Here is a 22,181-nt window from a genome sequence, read left to right as displayed (position 1 = left end):
TGGGGTGGGGTTGAATTGTGCTTAATGGTGTGGTAATTTAAAAATGTCTTGCAGATTCCTTTCACGAAAGACTGTGGAAATAAGAAGAAATGTATTACTGATCTACAGCTGATAGCCAATGCCACTATAGAAGGAAACAGGTAATATGAACTAAATTGCTTCTTTATATGCCAAATATTTAAAGTTTAATTTTTAATAAAATGTCATATAATGCAAAATATGGAAGATAATAGTGAGCCACTATTGCAATAAATTTATAAAACAAACGGCCTATAATATTAATTAGGTTGAAGGTAAATGAGATGGGAGATGCATGGTTGCCTTCAAAATCAGTAGTTCTTCTTATCCTGATAAGGCCTCCTAACCTTCAGCCCTTTCGGTCAGTTGCCCTCAATATGTATGGAAAATAAATTTGGTAGAATTGCAATTCTGGCCAAAATTGTCTGTTTCCTATTTCCCAAGACTCTTTGTGGGAAAATAGGGCAATTTGGCAAGGCTTCTGTTGTCCCACATGTAAGGCCTGGTGGTAGACTGTGTGAGGTGGACCCTGGGTCAGAGCGTGATAGCTTGACAACACAGGCGTCCATGCCTCTGTCCTCCTTACTGCACCATCTTATAGTTTAGTAGCTGAAATCCTGTTGGCATGAGTATGCCTGGGGAAGGGTACCCAAATCATCAGCAGGGGAAAATTTTGGCAATTAAAGACTTTTCCTTTCTTTCCTAGGCCTTGTCTGACTTGCAGATAATCTGTTTCATCAGTCTGAAGCTACAGACAGAGGTCTTTCGTCATCCAGTGACGGAGATTTTTGATAATTAAAGACTTCCTTTAATCATGCACCTTCCATGGCTTTTATGCAATGGATCAGATTATTTGCAAGTCAGAGAAATCTTTAATTACCAAAAATCTCTCCCTGCTACTGAAGTCATTGCCTTTCCACAGGTGCAGTTACACCAATGAGATTTCAGCCTCTATGATATGCTTCTACCTATTTCATTCACAAATATTTTCTCATTTTTCTTCACTGTCATCCTGGCAACAAATAACAATTTTTCACAGTTTTTCTCTATTTCTTTCCAAGACAGTTTCTTCTACATCATCAACTGTTATGGAAACAATGGTAAAAATAATAATAAATAACAGCTGCTTTTTAAAAAATTTTAATGAAACATTGTTTTTTTATTTCTTTTCTTGTGTTTTCCAGTTTATCTCCATTCATTATTAAGTTGAACAGTCTCAAGTTCCGGGTGCAAATGTTGGTTAAGAATAAAAAGGACAGTGCTTACAATACAAGAGTTCTTGTCCAGTATTCTCCCAATATTATTTTTGCTGGGATTGAGGTACATATTTCTTTGTTATCATCATCTGGGGATAAGGAACTAGCAAAGCATGTTCATTTGCATAGGAGCAGTTCATGTGTATAATAATTCAGCTTCTGCTGTCCCAAACTGTCATGAAATTTGTGGTTTCCCCATAACTTAAGTGGACGTTTGGGCCTTTGCTGCAGTTCAGAATTACAGAGCTCTCCCATGACATATGGGAATAAAAGTGGAAATACCATATGTTTTCCCCGTGTTAATGGAAATTCTGAGAGATGTGGTCTAGAAAAGAAACTTTTCTGGGCTTAGCCTTGTACAGATAGAGGGAGAGAAAGCTGAGGACAGATGGAAGCTGAGATAAAGGGCCAGAGGCTTCATATATTTGCTTGCCCACCTACCTCCTTTGTAGACCTTAGTTTTTTTTATAAGGCATGCACAGAGCCAGCGTTGGATTTAGATGTGGGGTTCAAATCCCTTCTAATGCTCACTGGCTACGTCAGTAATGTCAGTGTGTTATGTCTTCTCCTAGTTCTTTTGAGAAGAAGAATGGGAAGCAGTGGGGTGTAATGCACATATGTATGTCTAATATTTTTCTCTATAAACAAGAAAGGATCCCATGATACCTGAAATAATTCAATTCTTCAAAAAAACCTCCAGTTTTGATATTGTGCTTCTATAGCCATTTATTCAAAACACTAAGGAGTGGTCTAATATTGCTTGCTACACAATACCATGCCAGCAGGAAAAAATGATGTCAAGCTTTCCATAGCAAAGGGGCAGCAGTCAAGATGGTCTACCGCAGGGGTCCCCAACCCCCGGTCTGCAGCCCGGTGCCAGTCCGTGGGCTTCCTTGAATGGGCCATGGACACAGATCTCCACCCCCACACGCATGCACGGTAGGCGTGTTGCGCTCACGGGGGGTATCGCGCTCATGGAGGGGTGTGTTGCGCTTGCGAGCATGTGCACAAGCACTACACATGCCTCCACGAGCATGACACGCCCCCCACAAGTGCGACAGACACGCCCACCCATGAGCATGACATGCCCAGCCGCAAGCATGGGGGTGCCCCCACCCCCTGCACATGGAGCCTGCCCCCTCAACCAGTCTGCAGTCCCAAAAAGGTTGGGGACCACTAGTCTACAGGATACCCTCTTGTGCTACCATTCCCAAAGTGACACCATGTAAGGGGAAATCCCAGAAGCTGACTCCTTTTCTCATCAGTTGACCACCTCTCACTCAAACACAAAGCAATAGTCAGGGCAGGTTTTTGTGTGTTTGTTTGTTACAAGTGTGAATGATAGTGACACAGTTTTACTTTTAGAAAATCATAACTCCAAAACCCTTTGTTCAAACTTCCCCAAACTTGGCAAAGAACAAGAGCAGACTGTCTGCTACATCTCTGTAACTTTTGCTGCTGATTCAAATTCCAGTTTCAATGTTATAAAAACATTTTTTGTTTGCTGTCATTTTTAGAATTGCCTTGCAGAATGTTGATTTGCTGTGCTGCACTACCAGGCAGCTATGTATAATAACACACTGCAAGGTTCTAATTAAATGAGACTCTGACAATTAAAGGATATGCTGTAATACACTAATTAGTCTTTAAGAACAAACACCAGAAGAAGGGAATGGTAAACCACTTCTAAAACTTGCTTATCTTTATCATGCCATAAAACTCTTTGCTTTTAATAGCACAACACAACAAAATGTCTAACTTACCAGAAATGTTTTTTAGGAACATGAAGTCTTTTGCATAACTGATCCCTTGTTTTTTTGTTTTGTTTTGTTTTCTTACTGTTGCTTTGTTTTGAAGCATGCTAACTTTTACAATATAAAGTTTGATTTATATCATTCTATGTCCAGAAAATACCAAAAGACAGTTGTGAATCTGGGCAAAATATCACCTGTAAAATAGGCTACCCCTTCTTGTCAAACGGAGAGGAGGTAAGACATTTTGGCTTATGCTATAATGCTTAATTTGTCTATGTCTGCACTGCCGGGAAGTTCTATATGCAGAGGGAGGGGATGCCTGAACCTCAAGACTAAGACCTCTGATTGTTTCCTTGTATGTCCAGCTTATATTTAGGTGCACTCCGTGGATGCAGTTAACAACAATCAAAATGTAGCATTTCTTTTATTTTTATTTTTGTCTATATCGAACAAATGTAAAGTCTGTTTGTTTTTCTGACCCTCATACAACACGAGCTTTAGTAAATACATTACGGAAGTAAGTCCCAGAAGTAAGCCCCACTGTTTCACCAAAGGCTACAGTCCCCTTGATGCATACTCAGGAATAAGCCCCACTGAACTTATTTAACCTTATGTTTAAGTATCAATGTATAGAACTGTATTGTACATTGCTTTTTACCCACAGGAATATTAGATATAGGTTTGTCCAAGAGAAGAAAATGCATGGTCATTGTAACGGCCTCCCTCTACCTCACAAAGGAGGGTCGCTACGTCACTCTAAATCACTCTTCTTTTCCACTGCCACCAACCATTCCCTCAAATAAGTAGCTTCAGGCCAAAATATGATTCAAAATAAAAACTCAGGTTTATTGGGTACAAATAAAAGGAATGGTAAATCACTTATAATTAAATAATAATTCAGTCACTATAATAAAGGCACTAGCATACACAGACTCTCACAATATATCACAGATCTCCTAACTCCTCTCTAAACCCTATCCAAGCCCTATCAAAGCCCTATCAGTCCCTATCTGTCCCTATCTAAAATCTCTCACACACATTCACTCCCGTTTATACAACAGCTCCACCCCTTATGTCCCACCCTCCGTCACACCATTGGTAGATGACTCACAGCTTTAGCAGTGACGGACAGGTGAGGTCATAGCTGTATGTAACAGTCATTATTTAATTACTGGTTTATTTCCAAGAAGACAGCCTTCTGATATTTTCTTTTCCTGGATGAAGTGGGAAGGCTCCCTTTTAACAGAGGGATATGCCCCCATGGTGCCTCCTGTAGAAAAGCAGTGATAAATAAATGAACTAATCATTCTGTCTTTGCAGTGAACACCAGCAATATTATAGCTCTGTAAGGGTGGAATGAGATTTCTGATAGAATATCCTCTGTCCCTTTAAGAGCTATAGTTGCAGAATGCTTTGGGAACAATTCATGATCATTAAACATACATAACATTGTTTATCCTAATAATAAAACTCATTCTTCACATCAGGATGCTTATGCAGCAAAATGATGCTATCCAATGCACAAGGTGGGAGGTAGTAGGAAGTTAGGGTGTACAACAATGTTTTAAAAATTTTAAAAAACAATAACTTGGGTTGCAGGGGAACATAAAACATCCTGGTGAGGACAAGGACATGCTCTTTGGCCACATAATGCTAATTAATTGGGGGAGGTGGCTAAGCAGAAGAAAGGGGAGAACAAGGGGAGAAAATATTTTGTTGCAGCCCTCATTTATTCAGAGCTTAGAAACTTAACTTTTTAGTGTTTTTTTACTAGCTCTCCCAGAATCTCCCAACCAGCATGAATGCTTGCAGACTAGAAAGTCCCTTTTCTGCTTGTCAGATATAATATAAATAAAGTCCGAAAGGACAGATCTCTAAATATATGCATGAGATCATTCCCAGATGCTTCCAATAAATTAATGGAGAACAGCCACTACCTTCTTTTTCCATGTAGTCACATCAAAAGATCCATATTGCCACTTCAAGTTTAATCATAAATAGTTGAGAAAGAAGAGAAAGGTGTTTTTTCCACCTCCAGCAGAACATGTGGATTTTTAGAATGTGAAAGGGATGCATGACTTATGAAACATACACTTGGGAGACAGGAAGTGTCTTCTCAGCAGAACTGAGCAAATATTGCCTGAGGTTTGCCTTGGCCGTTGCTTTCCTAAGCCTGACTGTGCCAGAACTGGAACTGTATGAATTACATTAGCCTGCTGAAGTGCATGGGAATATAAACAGCTACTTCCACTGTTGTCAAAATGCGTGCAAACAGCATATTCAAGCAGGCATGGTTATCTATTATTAGTTAGAAACAGTCCATTTGGAGGATCACAGAGTCATGCACTATCTGTCTGGGGGTCAAGTCAGCAAGAGATGCTGAAGTTGCAGTAGGACATTTAAATACAAGATCCCTTGATTCTAAGACACTCCTAGGAAGCTTTTGCACACAACATGCGTTCAGGAGCTGAAGTCCTATTGCTTAGTGTAACAAATCAGACTTAGAGTAGGCCCATTGAATCAGTGGGGATTTGGGGCAGTTAACTCCTCTATAAATTCCATTGATTCAAATAAGCCTATTCTACTTCTGACTTTTTATACTAAAGTAACAATTAGAGTAGACCTGTTTGAATAAATGGACTTAAAGAGGAATTGACTCAGCAAATTCCTACTGATTAATGGGTCTTCTCTAGTGTGATTTACTACAGTAAGCGACCAGATTTCAGCCAATGTCACATACAGTTTGGCCCCAAGGTTTTCAGGCAAAGGTTCCCTGATACCAGTTTCAGATTTGGTATTGCATCAAATTTCAGCACTGTAGTGGCAAAAACTTCTCTGTGCATGATAAAAAAAACAAGGTGCACAAACAGTTTCTGTATTGTCTTCATGCCATTTAGCACAGCTAGGAGGCTTCTGGGTAAGACAAGGTACATACTCCTCTTTCACCTTGTTTTAAGATGAAAATTCTTCATTTAAGCAATTTTTGTTGTCTTTTTTGCTTGTTTTTTTTTTGCAATGGAGGGAGTGGCAGATCTGTTTGTGGGGCAGAGGGACAGTACAGCATCCCCAATTACTTAAAATTTGTTTGTCATCTCTTCTAACTGGCAGTAGCTCTCTAGCAACTGAAGAATTGGGCTTCTGCATCTCCTGATACTTTTTAATTAAACAAGTCAGGGATTGAACCTGGGATGCAAAAAAATAAAGACAGAAAATGCAAGGACACTTGTGTCCCTCTGGAAAGCTTCTCCACAGGCAACTGGTTGGCCACTGTATGAACAAAATGCTTATCCAGGGATTCAAAAAGAGAGCGACTTCAACGGTGTGAGTTGCTTGAAAGGCTTTAAGCACCACCCACTCTTTTTCATTATTTCCACATAAAGAAAGGTAGTCTGAAGAAGAGATTCTCTGCTGCATTTGATTGACTTGATTGATTTTCCAGGATCTCCTACTGCACAGAGAAACTCCATGAGTAGCAGAAGTTTTCCTCTTCAGACAATCCTTCCCCCTTTTTTGAACAGTTGAATGGGATTCAAGTGTTGGACAAGTTAGGCCTTTCATCATGGCTCTTACTGTATGTCTGGATCTCAGAAAAGGAACAAGTAAAAAACATGCATGTTGATACATACATGAAAGCTAAAAATAGAATTCTTTAGCATTTGTGGGAAGCCAAGAAACACCCCCTTCACAAGGGTGAAGAACCCACTATGTTAAAATGTTATGTCTGTCTTCACCCTGCTTCGTGTGGGAAGACCCCAAGGCAAGACTGATCTTTGCCACTCTCCTAGCCTTTGTTTTCAGCCTTTACATTAACCATGAAACTTGCTGCTGTGCTTCTCAAGTACAACTCCACACTCACTGAGGATTTTCACAACTTATGAAAATAACTTGTGTGGAATTTCAGTTTATTTCCCACATCCTTCCACTGTGACCTGGCCTGCTTCTCTTGACAGCATATTGGCTAACAGCAAATTTTCCCACAGCTTATTCACCAGAGGCTTAAAAGCAACAGGCTTCTACAACTAGGAGCTTCTTTCTGCACTTTCATGAAATGCTTCTAAGCAGCCCATTTACTGTGTAAATGTTGGAGTTGCAAAGTAAACACAGCTATTAAAAACTGGGGATGATTATTTTTATAAACTTGAGCAGATGCATTGGTTTATTGAAATGTTATAGTTTCTTGACTAAAATATAGGATTGCATTACACCTGAGTAAGCCTATATCCCTATTCAGTCTTTATATACTTGGAACTTGGCAATACACTTAGACTAGACCACCCCCTCTACATTATTGTGCTCTCTACATGGACAGCAACTTGTCTGAGGAGAATACTTTCCTGATTGTGTGTAGGCTTTACAGATGATTCTCTATCTAGTAGTACTGTTTTCAATTTGATTTGTTTCCCTCAACTATTTTTAAACTACATAATTTATATGCACATCAAAAACTTTTTGTTTAGATTTTCTTCGAAATAGCATTCCAGTTCAATACGTCCCACCTTCTGGAAAATACTACAATCCAGTTTTCTGTAACAAGGTTAGTTTCAACAATTGCTTATATTTATCATTTTGGGAGGAAGCAGTAGCCAATTTCACTTGTGAGGGAGTGAGTATCTCACAGAACAAAGAAAAGGTTAAACATTTGTACTAGTAGATTAAAGCAGTAGCTATTTACGTGGTCTTCAGGGCAAATGAACATGGTTTCATGCCCGCCTCTTGAAAAGAATTCACAAAATTAGTAGCTAGGTAAACATAATTTGAAGATGAGATTCTGGAGCTCAAATAATAGGAGAAAGCATCCACTCCATTTGTTTCATTTATGTATATAATACTGATTGTTACTGTAAGTTATCCAGGGCAGTTCTTGGTGAACATGATTATTCTGTGCTTGGACTCATGCTAAACTCATGGTTTGTTAGTTAAATGATAGTTAAGAATAGGCACTGGCTATCAGTAACACCGTCTTATAGTGTAAAATTACAGTTTAAGATGATATCTTCAGGACTGGCCCTACTAGTTGTCAGAGTGAAGCAGCGACCTCAGTAGCAGATACTAGAAGTGGGTTGCAGTGTTGGACGGCAGCACTCTGTGTTCTACATGAGCTGCCTCCATTCCGAGGGCCAGTGTTTTTTTCTTGGCTTCAGTGTGGACTAAGCTTTTTCACCACCAGTGTTGATACATGTCTGACGGGGTAGAGAGATACATCCTTTTCAGACAGCAAAACGCCATGAGTCAGCATCTTGGTCTTTGCTTGTCTCTATGTTGTCTGATATTGTTTATTTTAATTTTTGTTTTATATTCGGAATGTAAACCGCCCAGAGTAGATTCACTGAATCTAGATGGGTGAGGTAAAAGCTGGGAAAATAAATAAGTAAAATATTCCAAATGATCTTATTCCTTGAAGACATGGTTTGACTTCATATTTCTTCAACACAGGACTTGATTCCTGAATTAAAACACCTTTTTTTGGTAAATACATACATTTTATCTTAAGTTGAAAAGTCTGTTTAATTAGAACAACTGAAAGGTCACAGTGCTCATGTCATATTAGTAAGCACTTTATTATAACCAAACTAGAAGGAATGTGACATTTTTAGATGGCACCTCCCATCATTTTTTTTTATTTTTATTTTAACAAGGGGTGACAAAAAGGGAATTGAGATTAAGAGGGAAAAGGAGAAACAATAACATACTAACATCCATTCTATACATATTGCCATATCAAAATTCCAAATTACTCTTTTTACTATTTTCTGCCTTCCAGATTTAAGTTCTCATTTCAATGTATGCTCTTCATACGCTGTCTGTTAACTCAATCCATTTATAGAATAAGTCCCATCTTTCAGATGCCTTTTGTAAAGGACGGTCCTAAATCACTTCTGATAAAATGTCCATTTCCGCTGTTTCCCTTATCTTCTCTATGAGATCTTCTTGTTTCGGTACCATCGGACTTTTCCAGCTCCCATCATTTAGAGTCCAAAAAAGTCATTCTTCCATGCTTTGAACAAAACTATATTCCATATACAGAGAAGAAACTGACCATCTTTTTCTTTTTAGTGACAGCGACGAACATGATGAGACCCTTGGAGATAACAAAGGAAGTATTGTAATACCTGTAAAATATGAAAGTGGATTAATTTTTAAAAGGTATCTGTATATGTTTACTTGTAGTCTTCTGCAGAATTTTTGAGATAGGAGGGTTACCAGCTTGATAGAAAGCCAAAAAACACATAAATAAGAGATGAAGCTGTGGATCTTGTTCTCACAAGAAGCAGAAAAATTCAGTGCTGAAGAGAGGGTGGGAATATACCCTTGCCTTTTAGTGGATGGGACTCTAAACACCTAGACAGACATTTTCCTCATCTGAAATAAAAATACTGGACAAGGAATTTTAGAATTCAGTTGGGCTTCTGCTTCTACACTCTGAAGAGGAACATAATAGATCACATCACCAAGAAAGGTACATGGAGAATTACTGAAGTGGGGGTGGGGTGGGGGAATAACAAAAATTATTTGGTTTACTAAGTAATGATAGATAGATAGATAGATAGATAGATAGATAGATAGATAGATAGATAGATAGATAGATAGATAGATAGATAGATAGATAGATAGATAGATAGATAGATAGATAGATAGATAGATAGATAGATAGATAGATAGATAGATAGATGTCAGTCCCATTAGAGCAGTGCACTACTCTGGTTGGTTTACAGTAGAATAAAAGCACAGTAGGCATGAATTAAATAAAACAGATAAGCAACATACCAACAACATTTTTATTTTATTCATTTATTTTATTGAAAATATTTTACCTCACCTTTCTCCTTAAAAAGGACCCAAGGCAGCTTGCATCATTAAAAAGACGTTACTTAAAAGCAAAACCAGCAAATATCAATATTAAAAAAGAATTAAACAAATATTATATTAAAAATAGTAAATAAAATGAGTACTAAAAACACATTTAAAAGCAACAAAGCACAACAATCCAGAATACAAATGTCCTAGGTCAAAATGCTGTAAATATTAGCCAAAATCCTATTACTTATGTCCTGTGGTGTAACTCCAGTGTCATGCATTTCAACAGTGATTTACCAGTTAATTGTAGTACTTCTCTTGTAGCACAATACCTATGTCATTTGGTGAATGATCAGAAAATGCAGCAGCGGTTTCTAACTGGTGACAGTTGACTGCTGAAATGTAAGATTTTGGAGCGATGCTGATATAAGTATGTAATAAGATTGTGATCATTGACTCTTCTAACCCTCATTAAGTTCAACAGAGCTCAATCCCATCTAGAATCTTTTCCATTTCTAAGCATATGCACTAAGCACACAGGAAAAAGCTGATTGATCGTACCTCCACTTTTTGAAAGTCCATGTGACAGCCAGGAAGCACTTTCCACTGTTTTATGTTTTGCATAAATGTGTAAAAAAAACCCATAAGATCTTGTAAACAGCCATAATTCTTTCCAAGGGCAGTCAAAAAACTGTTCAGCCAGGCATGATTTATATTGCTAATCTCAGAAGGCAAGACTCTTCACTGAGAAGATATTTCAGTGATTCATCACTTGGGGGAGCCACACACCAACCTGGCAGCTTCTGACAAAACACAATTATATGTGTTTCCTAAGTCAGTCCTATTGTATTCAGTGGAAACTAATCTCAATAAGTGGGTTTAGAAGTTTAGAACTGCAGCCTCAGAAAAATCAGAAATGCATGGGAGAGGGGATAGGCCTCATAAAGCGACTCCTTAAATATCTCAGGTACACTGAAAACCCTATTAAGTTCACTATAAGCCAGATGTGACATGGCAGCACATAACACACACACATTATTTTAACAATGAAGAACCGAATAAAGATGGTGCTATGTATATCTGATCCCAAATAAATTGACTAAGTCCTCTGAATTTTATTCCCATAGGGCTGAAGAAAAATTAAGCCCTAATTAGATATTTCTCATACACTTTTAAAAATAATTCTGGAAGAAACATGTGTGTGCATACAGATACATGGAACTCACTTATCTACATTAGAAGTTCAAAAAAATAATCCTAAGGATGCTTCCAAATTAGAAGTGCAGCAAAGCAACCCTCTTGCTTGCTTGTGTTGCATCATTTTGTCTCCGGAAGTATTTGGCCCCTACTCCCTCTCAATAGTTCGAATAATAATAATTCATTCAAAAATTACAGGTGCATAGAGATTTTTCCTTCTTTCTTTATTCACAACTGCACAATGCTTTCTCACAGCCACCACACACTCACTAAAATGTGGATATAATGGCACTAACCTATTTTACAAGAGTGTGTTAAGTAGTACTGGAACAGAATAGATGGATGCTTTGTACTTTACATTGTAAGTAGCCAAATAAATACTTATTGTTTTGTCTTTAAGAGATCCTGTTTCATATCACATCATTATTGCCGCAAATGAAACCATTCCTAAAGTGTTCAATTCCACTGAGAACATTGGAGATGAAATTAACTTAAACTATTTGGTAAGTGAAAGAGTAAAACATTTTCTGATTGCTGTTTTTATTAAGTAGCATTGTATGTATGTTCAATAGCTGAAAATCTTCAGTGTCAGATGGGCAGCATCCAATATTACATGAGCAAAGTTCCCTTCATGCAGTGGGCCATTCCTGTGCTCTCCTCCCCATGCAAGCCCCACCCACCCCCAAATCTGCAGGAGGCTAAGGAAGCCACTCTCCTGATGAAAGCAATTCTATCACAACTGTTTTTTCAACCAAGAGAAAGATCTGTTTTTCATCCAAGGTCATATTTCAAGCTTGTAAAAAGGCTTGATTCAATGGAGACCTTCCCCTGGTGGATTCTCATATAATAGGATTGCATTCCTGTTAACCACTGTAGTAGTGAATGGAGGAAGTACAAGTAAAAAAAAGTTAGCAACTAACCAAGATACACTATGCTTCATCCTTCTTGTCCATAGATCGAAAAAGGTGAATATTTTCCCATGCCGCAGCTTACACTGCAAATCTCATTTCCTTACATGATTTCAGCTGAAAACCCTGCCCTTTATCTAACTAGAATATCATCATCGGAGGTAAGTTTGTTATCTATTTAAAAATAAACAAGGATTGCCCTGTCATATGAAGTTAAACTTGGATTATCAAATTATGAATAATATTTGATAACCCTTAACCATTCTGATGTTTTCATTTGAATATTTTGCCTTTCTACTTAATATTTGCTCTCCATTTATATGATAGACAATAAACTTTCCAACAGCTATAATAACACTAAGCAATATATGGCATCCTCATTTATCAAATCAAGTTAGTCTGCACACTATGGATTGGATCCAGAACTTGTTTTCCAAGGATGGGAGAGATATTTTTTGTTTGAAGGCGGCTTGTCACTAAAGCTAATTAACGTCTATCCCACTCCCCCCCTCAAAAAAAAAGATAGTCAGGGCACAACCAAACTGATGGAACTGGGGGAGTGGGCCATTTCCCCCCATTTCCTGCTTTTCCTCCATGACCTCATGACATTCTGCTTTTGATGGTTGGGAAATGCTTGGAAATATGTGGTAGCTGCAAAAAAAAGGAATAGATTGCTGAGGATCAGTTTCCTCCATTTCTCACAAACAGAAGTGTTATAAATGGAACTCCAATAAGGGGATCATAGCACAGAACAATACTTTGTGCTTTTGCTCATTTAAAGAACACCTTATTTCTGCTGGGTTTAGAGAATGAGCAAGCATCAAGCTATATGTACAGTTAACACATCATTAATGATTACAATATTAACTGCATGCAGTCAAGTCAAATCAAAGTTACAGTGATACTTCCTAGGGTTTTCTAGGTAGTGAGTATTCAGATGTGGTTTACTGTTATCTTCTTCTGGGAATGCCCTGGGACTTTGCAGCTTGCCCAAGGTTACACAGGCTGACTCTTTTCCCAGGAAGCACAGTGGGGAATGGAACTACAAGCTTACCTAACCGACTGAGCTACTCAGCCAGATTAGTATATCATGACACAGGATAGTTTCTTAAGTGCTGAAAAACAATCTTATGTTCTAACATAAGATTTCTCTCCTCCCTGTCTTACAGCTCAACTTTTTGTTTGTTTTTTGATTGCTTGTCAGGAGCAATCAAAAGAGGTTTGTTCTGAATTCATACTGCTCAGGTTATTTATTGCTATTAGATTCAGCTGATAATGTTCCCCCTTCTTATTTATATTGATTTGAATGGACTGTTGTTGGTTTCCTGCTTAATTATTATTCCTTACTTATTTTTATTAGTGTTCATTTCAAAGTAATAAAATTAATACAATTTGTTATTAAATTTTCATCCCTGTTAATCTCATTTGGACTGCCAATATGATTTCTGATTCTGCCCCCCTTCTTTCCCATAGAATGCAAAATGCCGTAGCAGCCATCCCACAGATATGTTAAAAATGGATGTTCCTGGAAATTCATTTGTGCCATCTGAAATACTAAAGCCCCTAAAGGATTCACACATAGTATGTATATCTGAATTTGCACTAAGGGGGTGCTCAGACAAGCATATACTGTAACTCACTATTTGGTTCAGTTTTGGTATAGTTTGGTTTGCCCTATTTTCTGGCAACTGCATATCTTTTTAGCTAGAGCAATTCATCCTGCCCCTTTTGCAAGCTGTTCTACCCCTTTCTGGCACTGTGCTAGGGTTGTAGTTATTTGATCATCCTCTTCTGCAATCTGTGTGGTTGCTTAATTCACTCCGAAGAAGAGTTGTGGGTGGTGTTCTTTTCAGTAACAACCCTGTGATCATACAGTAGAAAGGATGGTAGAGAAATCCTCTCCCCTATTTTTTTCTTCTCACATTTTAAAATGTTCTCATAAGTGATGCAGCACTATTTCAGATATAGGGAGAATCCATGCTAGATTGATGTATTGCTGTAACACTATGCCACTTACTAAACTAAATTAAAAAAAAAATGAAGCTGTTCCAGCACAAGGAATGACAGCCATGACAAAAGGTGGGGGAAAGGGGCAAGGTGTAAAAAAAAAAAACCTAAAGGGGAGAAATTGGAGCAATCTGAAGCACTGTTTGGATCTTTCTCATTGGAAAAGGAACATCTCACAGAATCCCTAACAACTATTCATGCTTGTTTTTTTCTCATGGCTGTTGATATTCAACAAGATATACGCTCCAAACATTGTGTAACCCGGGTGTTCTTGGACTTCAATTCCCAGAACCTTCACCACCAGCTGTGCTGAGTGAGATTTCTGAGATTAGCAATCCAAGAACACCAGGGTTACCAAAGGTTGGGAACTACTGATCTACTGAACCAAATTTGAGAACCACTAATTCACGCACGCAACACCCCTGCCAACTATTCTGTATGCATCCAACAAAATGGGCTGTGCTCTAGGAAAGCTCTTGACATACTGTATTAACAATTTTAGCTTTTAAGATGTCTCAAGTCTTTGTTATCTTTTAAGGGCTCTTGTACGTTGTTCGTGTTGTTTGGTATGCTGCTCTGAAGTTCTTCTTGAGTGGAAATGTTACATATACATTTCCATGTAAATAACAGATAATAAGAGCTAGCAAGTCTTTTCAGTAATAAACAGAATGGAATTCACTACTGCTGTCAGAATGTTTTACTTTGATTTCAGTGGGGTGAAGAGGGTTGTCAGAATATCTAAAGGAAGGTTACCTTGGATAGTCATGTTTTGCAGATGTTTGATTAACATTGTATGGCATCATCCTTCAAACAGAACTGTGATTCCTATGACTGTGCATCTATTAACTGTACTATAGACCCGTCCAATGTAACTCATGTGAACATTTCACTCCGACTCTGGAAAGCTACATTTATAAAGGTAGGAAAATCCTTATACTCTCTCTCTCTCTCTCTCTCTCTCTCTCTGTGTGTGTGTGTGTGTGTGTACAATATACACATGCATATACGTGTGTGTATACATATAAAATAAGTGCCCATAACTGTTAGTGGAAGGATGTCCACTTATAATGAATTATCCATTTAAATTCAGCTTTGTCTTGATAGAAAAATTAAATGGAGGGATGTCAAATTTACTGTCCTCACTCCTCTCTGCTCTCTTTTCCCCATGCTAATGCAAACTGTCTCATTAATAATCTGTATACAGTGGTATAAGTTGACATTCAAAATACTTTTTACTGCATCTGTTCACATTAGCAGAAACAGAATAATAGTGAGAGACAAAAACAAAAAAACATCTGTAACAACCTTCTGTACGGTGAAAGTAGAAAATGACAAGACAGAGAGCCTCGCAATTAGGACCACAGCTACTTTAATGGTTAAAGAATTTGTGAATCTTCCAACATTGCTTTGCAGTTTCACAGGTTGCCAATTAGCTTATTCTTCTTTGGCAGTTAGTTATCTGGGAAGAAATTATGGTTTTCCTTTGCATGCTCCTGAATACAACTGCCTGTCTTGTCTTTTTCTGCTATCGGATGGTGTGTTTTGCCTGCATTTTACCAGAAAAAAAAAGGAGGGGAGCTATTCTGGCAGGGCAAAGAGAATGTTCCAAGAAAAGATTAGTAAGGTTTCAGGGGAGTTGCCCAAGTAACTAAAGTCACAAAGTACAGAAGAGATGCTGCATCTGCATCATCCCGGGAAGTAAATGAAATTTTTGCAACCCACTTATTCACATTGCTTTAAGTCATTTCCTGAAAAGCAAGATCAGGGTCAGGAAGATCTACCTTATGAGATGAATTGTGCATGTTTGAGCATTGGCCTGGGTTCATGGTCAGTTTTATTCCTTGGCCAAAGTGATGCTTCTGCTTGAGTAATCTACTAAGTGGCAAGTAAAAGGAACAGGCAAAGAGAGCACAGGTGGATCTCCAGACTTATTAGTGTTCAGAACTGTGCAGGTGAGGCTGTTCTACTTTTGGCACATCATCAGATGGCAGAAATCTCTCTAAAATACAATGCTGGGATAAGTGGAACGTATCAGGAAAAGAGGAAGCCCAAATATGAGATGGGCAGACTCCCTAAAGGAAGCTACAGGACTGAGCCTGCAGGGGTTGAGCAGAGCTGTTGATAGTAGGATATTTTGGAGATCATTCCTAGGGTGATCAACATACATTGGAGCACAGAACAACAACAGTAGAGTGTCCTTCAGGGTGGACAACAAAGCCTAGAAACATTATTTTTTTCTGAAATACAACTCCTGGAATCTAGTGGTGGCTTGCAGATGCTGAGAATTGTAGCTGAAAAAAGTAACTTTTTTTATTGAGTCCTTGTCCTTATTCTGAACCCTTCAGGAGGTATAATAATCTCAGAACTGGAAGAGACACTATGAATAATCAAGTCCAATCCCTGTCAAGGAGGCACAGTGTGGAATCACTATGGGTGCGGCTCTTTTCCAGCTGGGACCCTGAGCCTCTTTTGCTTTGTGCTTTCTGGGTCAAGCCCAGTATCTGGATCAGGAGAGATCCTGCACTAAAGGAAACCGTGCTGCTTATATACTGCCCCAGAGTGCTTAAAGCAAGTTAATCATGCAGGTTATACATCCCTACCCCCAGCAAGCTGGGTACTCATTTTACTGACCTCAGAAGGCTAAGTCATCCTTGAGCCGGCTACCTGGGTCGTGAGGACAGTTTTGGCTGCAGTACAGCAGTTTAACCACTGCGCCACAAGGCTCTATCCCACAAGGTTTACTTTCTCCTTTATGAGGAGGATTTGAGCAGAGTAACAGAATCCTAGTGTAGTCATCCTTCAGTCTCGAGAGACTATGGTATCGTGCTATGGTATCGTGCTCTGTGTCTTGGAACAGTGTCTTGTGTGGCTGAGAAGGCCAATTCGAGAGTGACAATCCCTTCCACACTGGAGACAAATCCAATCTGTCCCCTGTCCAGCTCCCTGGTTTTGCTTGTTTCGGGACTGCCTCTTTGCCTCGGTCTGCTGTACAAGTGTCTCTTCAAATTGGGAGAGGCCATGATGCACCGCCTGCCTCCAGGCTGAACGCTCAGACGTCAAGGTTTCCCATCTGTTGAGGTCCATTCCTAAGGCCTTCAGATCCCGCTTGCAGATGTCCTTGTAACGCAGCTGTGGTCTCCCTCGGGGGCGGCTTCCCTTCACTAATTCTCCATACAGGAGATCTTTTGGAATCCGACCATCAGCCATTCTCACGACGTGCCCAAGCCAACGTAGACGGCGCTGTTTCAATATTGTATAATCACTAACAGTATAAATTCTATATAGCTTTATTCTTAAAGCTAGAAATCACACACTGTTCTGATATCAAACTACAGCTTAAACCATGCTTTTCCCCCCCCATGTCCATTTTCTTCTAGGCAAGAGTTCACACTGTAGGGCTCATCGCAAGAGCATTACTTAGAAGTGAAAACTCATCACTCATCTTGAGAAAAGAAAATGAAAAAACAGAGGTGAGTCCCATTTGCGACTTGATGGCACATAAGAGAGGAAACACGTCGAAATTACTGGGGCTTAAGTTGGTGGTCTGCTCTAAGCATGACTAAGCCTGGAACCAACCCAGTAAGGGTGTGACCACTGTACAGCAGAGGAATAGAAACTTGGATGCACAGTTTTCAATTCGAATCCCTTCTAGGTAAGATCACTGTAGCCATCCAGACAACAAACAATTATTGTGCTTCAAGAGTCAGCAGAGACATAGGCAGAGAAAGCTGTTGAGTGTGTTTTCATTGAACTCCAACAGCAGGATCTGCCTTTACTCTGTGGAGGCAACATGTTAGCAATTTCCACTGGGAGCAACCCTTCCCTTGGACAATTTCTCTCCTCCCCGAGCTGACATAGTGCTTATTTGAATAGCACTGCCTTGGAGGGGTTTGCTCCCAGTGGAATATGTATAAATAGAAGAAATGCTGTTTGGAGGCAACAGGCACTTGGTTGAGGGGAACTACCCCTACAAGCATCCCTTTACATTGGATCAGACAATCACACAAAGCAGAAAACGAGGAGAAGAAATGTCAGCCTAATTGGAGCAAATTAAAGCCATCCCTGCTGCTTGATCAAAAAGAGACGCCCCTATCCGGTTTCCCTTCACTGAACTTTACATTGTGTAGTCACCAGTTTTTAATTCGATTTCATTGGTGCCTAATCTGATGCAAACTACAGAGTAAATGGCCAATGTAGTAACTCTTAAGTTATACTGTACTTCTAAAATGTAAGCCAGAGTAAATGCAGGTTCAACTCTATGCCATTATGCTATTTCAAAGAGATAATGGGTGTATGTTTTCTTATAATGCTTTTCAGACTACTATTCAGATTTCAAGAGAGTTTCCTCCTGGCCGTGTACCATTGTGGGTTATTCTGCTCAGCGTATTTGCTGGCCTTTTGATTCTCACACTACTCATATTTGCATTGTGGAAGGTATGGTGTTTGCATTGTTTCTGCAACCTTAACATTTTCCAGAGCTTTTATTTTTAAAAATTTAATATTTTCCCTCTTCTACCACAAAATGAGGATCTTGAAAAATCAGTTAATAACACTCTTCTTATATGGTTTGTAACTTATAAACATAGCTATAAGCCATAGTATTATTATGTCAGTGGTAGCCATAGGACCAGCATTAGTACTGTTTCAGCTACAAGTATGCTAAAGGATTCTGTTTTAATACAAGCAAATGCACACATATATTCAAATTTTCTTCTCAAAAAGGTATAAAAACAAACCTTGCATAGTTTCAATTCATGTATGGAAGAAATAGTATCTATTTGGGGTTTTAAGGAGGGAGCAACTATCAGTTCCTGTAATGAGCTTTGTCTCTCTACTGTGTTTCCCCCCCCCCAAAAAAAAATAATAATATGTTCTGCTGGTTTAGATCACAAGGGTGAAAACTTGCTGCCCTCCAAATATTGTTTAAGTCTAGGTCCCATCCTTTCCCAGTTAACATTGCCAATATTCAAAGATGATGGGGCTGCTAATTCAACAACATCTAGAGGGCACAATTTCCCACCAGCACCACCAAACCAACTCTAGCTTAGGGAGCTCAATTTTACTGATATTTAAACTAAGAAAATGTATTAAATTTCTAAACAATTTTCAGGGCATCCCTCCACCTTTATTTCTAATAAACTGTCACCATATTTTTTGCTGGCAGATTTTTTTAAAAAAATGTAATATTCAAAAATGTTTTGGCATCAGGTTTTCTTTTTCCCCCTCAAAAATATTATTTCAAAAAAAAAATCCCAAATATTTGAGAGAGATGGAATCTAAAGGAATAAAGCAAAATTCAAATGTAATATGATGTACAAGGGTGCAAACCATAAGGCTAAGTTATAAACAGGTATCTTCCCTGGTATAATTCTGTTTCTCTTTCCCATTTCTCTTAACTGTTTACTTTGGTCTTAAAATCTTGCACCACTATAGTGGTACTATGAAACTGCTTGTTCTTTTGATAACTATTCTAAAACTGCAACTGAATGCTCATGAGAAAAATGCACATATCCAGAAACTCATGGGTCCATAACTGCATCTTGTTAGGTATGAACACTGTGGATTACATGGTACCCTGATGATGTCCATTGTGGTTAACATCTGTGTGTTATTGAGCATTTGGCCACAAGTAGGCAGCCTTGTCAAAGCTAAAGTGAAAAAGTAATGGTTTGAAGAAAACAGGCAAATTTTGTGTAGCCATGCACAATGTGAATCAGTATCTTAGGAACTCTCCTGTAAAAATGGTAATTCGTTAATTCCAATTATAATTTATGACTAAAGTGAAATGCCACAGACAGAAACAATTTAGTGATTTAAAAGCCACTGAATATACATTATTCCACCTTCCTCAAACTCCCTAAATATTTGTACTAGCTATTAAAAACAAATCCATACTACAAAAATTTATCAGTCATTTTTGCTACTAGAGTAAGGGGTCATTAGAGTGGCCTGGTTGCCAGATGGTGCAGGATATAAATCCAATAAATAAATAAATAAATTAGGACAGACAGAAGATTGGCCAATCCAGCTACTCTCAACTATAGGGAGAAACCTGCCATTCAGTTTAGTTGCCAAGCTAAATTTGTTGGGTTATTTTGACCTTTTCTCCCTAAGAACTGAAGTAGACAGGAGAGTTCATCAGACTACCACCCACCCCACCACTCTTACCATAGTATGAGCTAACTGATTCTCCAAATGTGGGACCTTACAGGATAGTCAAAATGCCCCCCCAAAGAGGTATTAGTGGTCCTGAAATGTGCAGAGCTGCCGTGGGAAGAGCAAAGGGTACATAGAAATGTATTCTCGAAGGCTTTCACGGCTGGGATCTGATGGTTGTGGGTTTTTGGGGCTCTTTGGCTGTGTTCTGAACGCTGTTCTTCCTAAACGTTTCGCCAGTCTCTGTGGCCGACATCTTCAGAGGACTGGAGTCTGAACTCTGTCCATGCTCTCTTGCTGTTTGTTGGATAGTTGAGTATTTATAGCTATGGGAACAGCTTTTGTCCTTTCAGGAGATAATACATAGAAATCTAGAAGCTAACCCATGACGAGTCATCATTCTCAATGAATAAAGAAGCCAGGATCCTGTTTAGTTCTTGCTGGGTAGAAGGCCACTGTATTAAGACTAGGTCACACCACCTGCATTATCAGGCAATAGAGAGTGGCTTTTCTTCCTGAAGAAGGTAGACTGTGGAAAAGATTTCCATAGGGGTCTCATAGAAATTTCCTCTCTCTGACAATAGCAATGCTTTTACAAACATAACAGTTCCACAGTACAATGCTGGCATGTCTTATGAACTGAAGTTCAATAGGATACTGGTCAGAACATGGGGGAGAAAATGGGAGAAAAAGAAGAGAAGGAATATGGAATTGTTTGTCTTTGAAGAGACAGCAAGGCTGCTGGCCTTACAAACCTGGTGGGGGCCATGCTTCACCACACTCATCGTACTACAGGTCATGTTTATGACTATACATTTTACATGCTGTTTTAATTTTCTTCTCTCTCGATCTCTCAATCTTCCCTTGCAGACTGGATTTTTCAACAGGCCATTAAGGAAGAAAATGGAAAAATGAGAAGAGAATTCCTTAAAAGAAACCTACAATGATCAGTTCTCAGGTCTTCCTCACAATGTGACTGTACACACTCCCTTTGTGTAATCTAGGTGTTCACTCTGTTTTTCCCCATCATTCTAAAATATCTAATACTTCTTTAAAGACATGAAACCTGATAAATCAAAACAGAAATGGATTGTTCAAGGAGGAAATAGATTTATATTTTTTTATTTTTATGTTTGACACAGGCAGGATTGAAAGATCCATGCAGCTAGTTCCTTCCACCAAAGGTTTTCAATGTGGACTAAAAAAAACTGTGTTTTTTTTTTTAAAGCAAGGTGCATTTTAAGTATGGTTTGTAATGCTGCCAAACTGGGGTTGAGGGTGCTCTACTGACTGTGGAAAAAGAGATCAAAAACCACACTGGTTAACTGCAGTTGACTGGACCTGTTTTTAGATCCCAGCCAAGAATGTCAACATTGTGGTCTGCTTCTTGGACAGAACTTTAAGGCTGCCACTGCATGGGGAAAAATTATGAACTTACTTCATCACTGAAAAACAGGGCTGGAATCATGAAGTTAACTTGTAGAGAAACCCATACTCCAAGCAACACTGGATCTTTCCTTTGTATAACTTCCTGTTTTCAAAAAGGAAACATTTAAAGCATGGTACTTCCTTAACCTGCCAATTCCAAATCTCAGAGATGCTGTTATTGTGACTAAAGATGTGCTTTGGTGGAAAACCGCCTTGAGAATATATCAGATTCCCTATGAAATTAGATAGAGACAATATTTGCTAAGCTTCACACTGAACATAGCTAACTTTAGCAGCTGTTTTCACTGAATGCAGCAGGGAAAGAACTGAGCTCAGTGATAATATGCTTTGGATGCAGAAGATTACAAGTTCAGCCTCCAGCACTGCTAGCTAGGGCTGAGAAATTACCCAATCAGAAGCCATGGAAATCTGCTGCCGGTCAGTGAAGACAATACTGAACTTGATGGAGTAATGATTGGATCCTATTTATGGCAGTTTCTTCTTGTGTTTTTCTTCCTACATGCAATTATATAGATAAAGGCTACATAAAAAAACCAGAATTCAGCTGATGTTAGAATGACATAGAACTAGCTCAGACATAATGGCAGATTACAGTTTCCCACTATACAAAGCAAAGTGTGCTATGTGAACAACTCATGGGC

At 38.8% G+C, this 22,181-nt stretch overlaps 1 protein-coding gene across 1 annotated transcript in view; it reads left to right on the top strand.

Annotated features, from left to right (window-relative positions):
* The window catches only part of ITGA1 (integrin subunit alpha 1), an 85,137-nt gene extending 63,825 nt beyond the window's left edge, over positions 1-21,312 (top strand). Inside the window, exons 19-30 of the mRNA XM_020783599.3 lie at positions 55-140; positions 1,203-1,338; positions 3,182-3,262; positions 7,486-7,562; positions 9,083-9,172; positions 11,421-11,523; positions 11,976-12,089; positions 13,402-13,509; positions 14,750-14,854; positions 17,313-17,405; positions 18,253-18,369; positions 20,962-21,312. Coding sequence (XP_020639258.3) covers positions 55-140; positions 1,203-1,338; positions 3,182-3,262; positions 7,486-7,562; positions 9,083-9,172; positions 11,421-11,523; positions 11,976-12,089; positions 13,402-13,509; positions 14,750-14,854; positions 17,313-17,405; positions 18,253-18,369; positions 20,962-21,006 — 1,155 coding nt within the window. The 3' untranslated portion in view covers positions 21,007-21,312. The remainder of the gene's footprint in view (positions 1-54; positions 141-1,202; positions 1,339-3,181; positions 3,263-7,485; positions 7,563-9,082; positions 9,173-11,420; positions 11,524-11,975; positions 12,090-13,401; positions 13,510-14,749; positions 14,855-17,312; positions 17,406-18,252; positions 18,370-20,961) is intronic.
* The last annotated feature ends 869 nt before the right edge of the window (positions 21,313-22,181 follow it).

This window comes from Pogona vitticeps, chromosome 2 (assembly GCF_051106095.1).
Source record: "Pogona vitticeps strain Pit_001003342236 chromosome 2, PviZW2.1, whole genome shotgun sequence".
In the NCBI taxonomy this organism is placed as follows: domain Eukaryota; kingdom Metazoa; phylum Chordata; class Lepidosauria; order Squamata; family Agamidae; genus Pogona; species Pogona vitticeps.
Note: the sequence above shows the minus strand (reverse complement) of the source record. Positions and strands in the feature narration are given on the sequence as shown.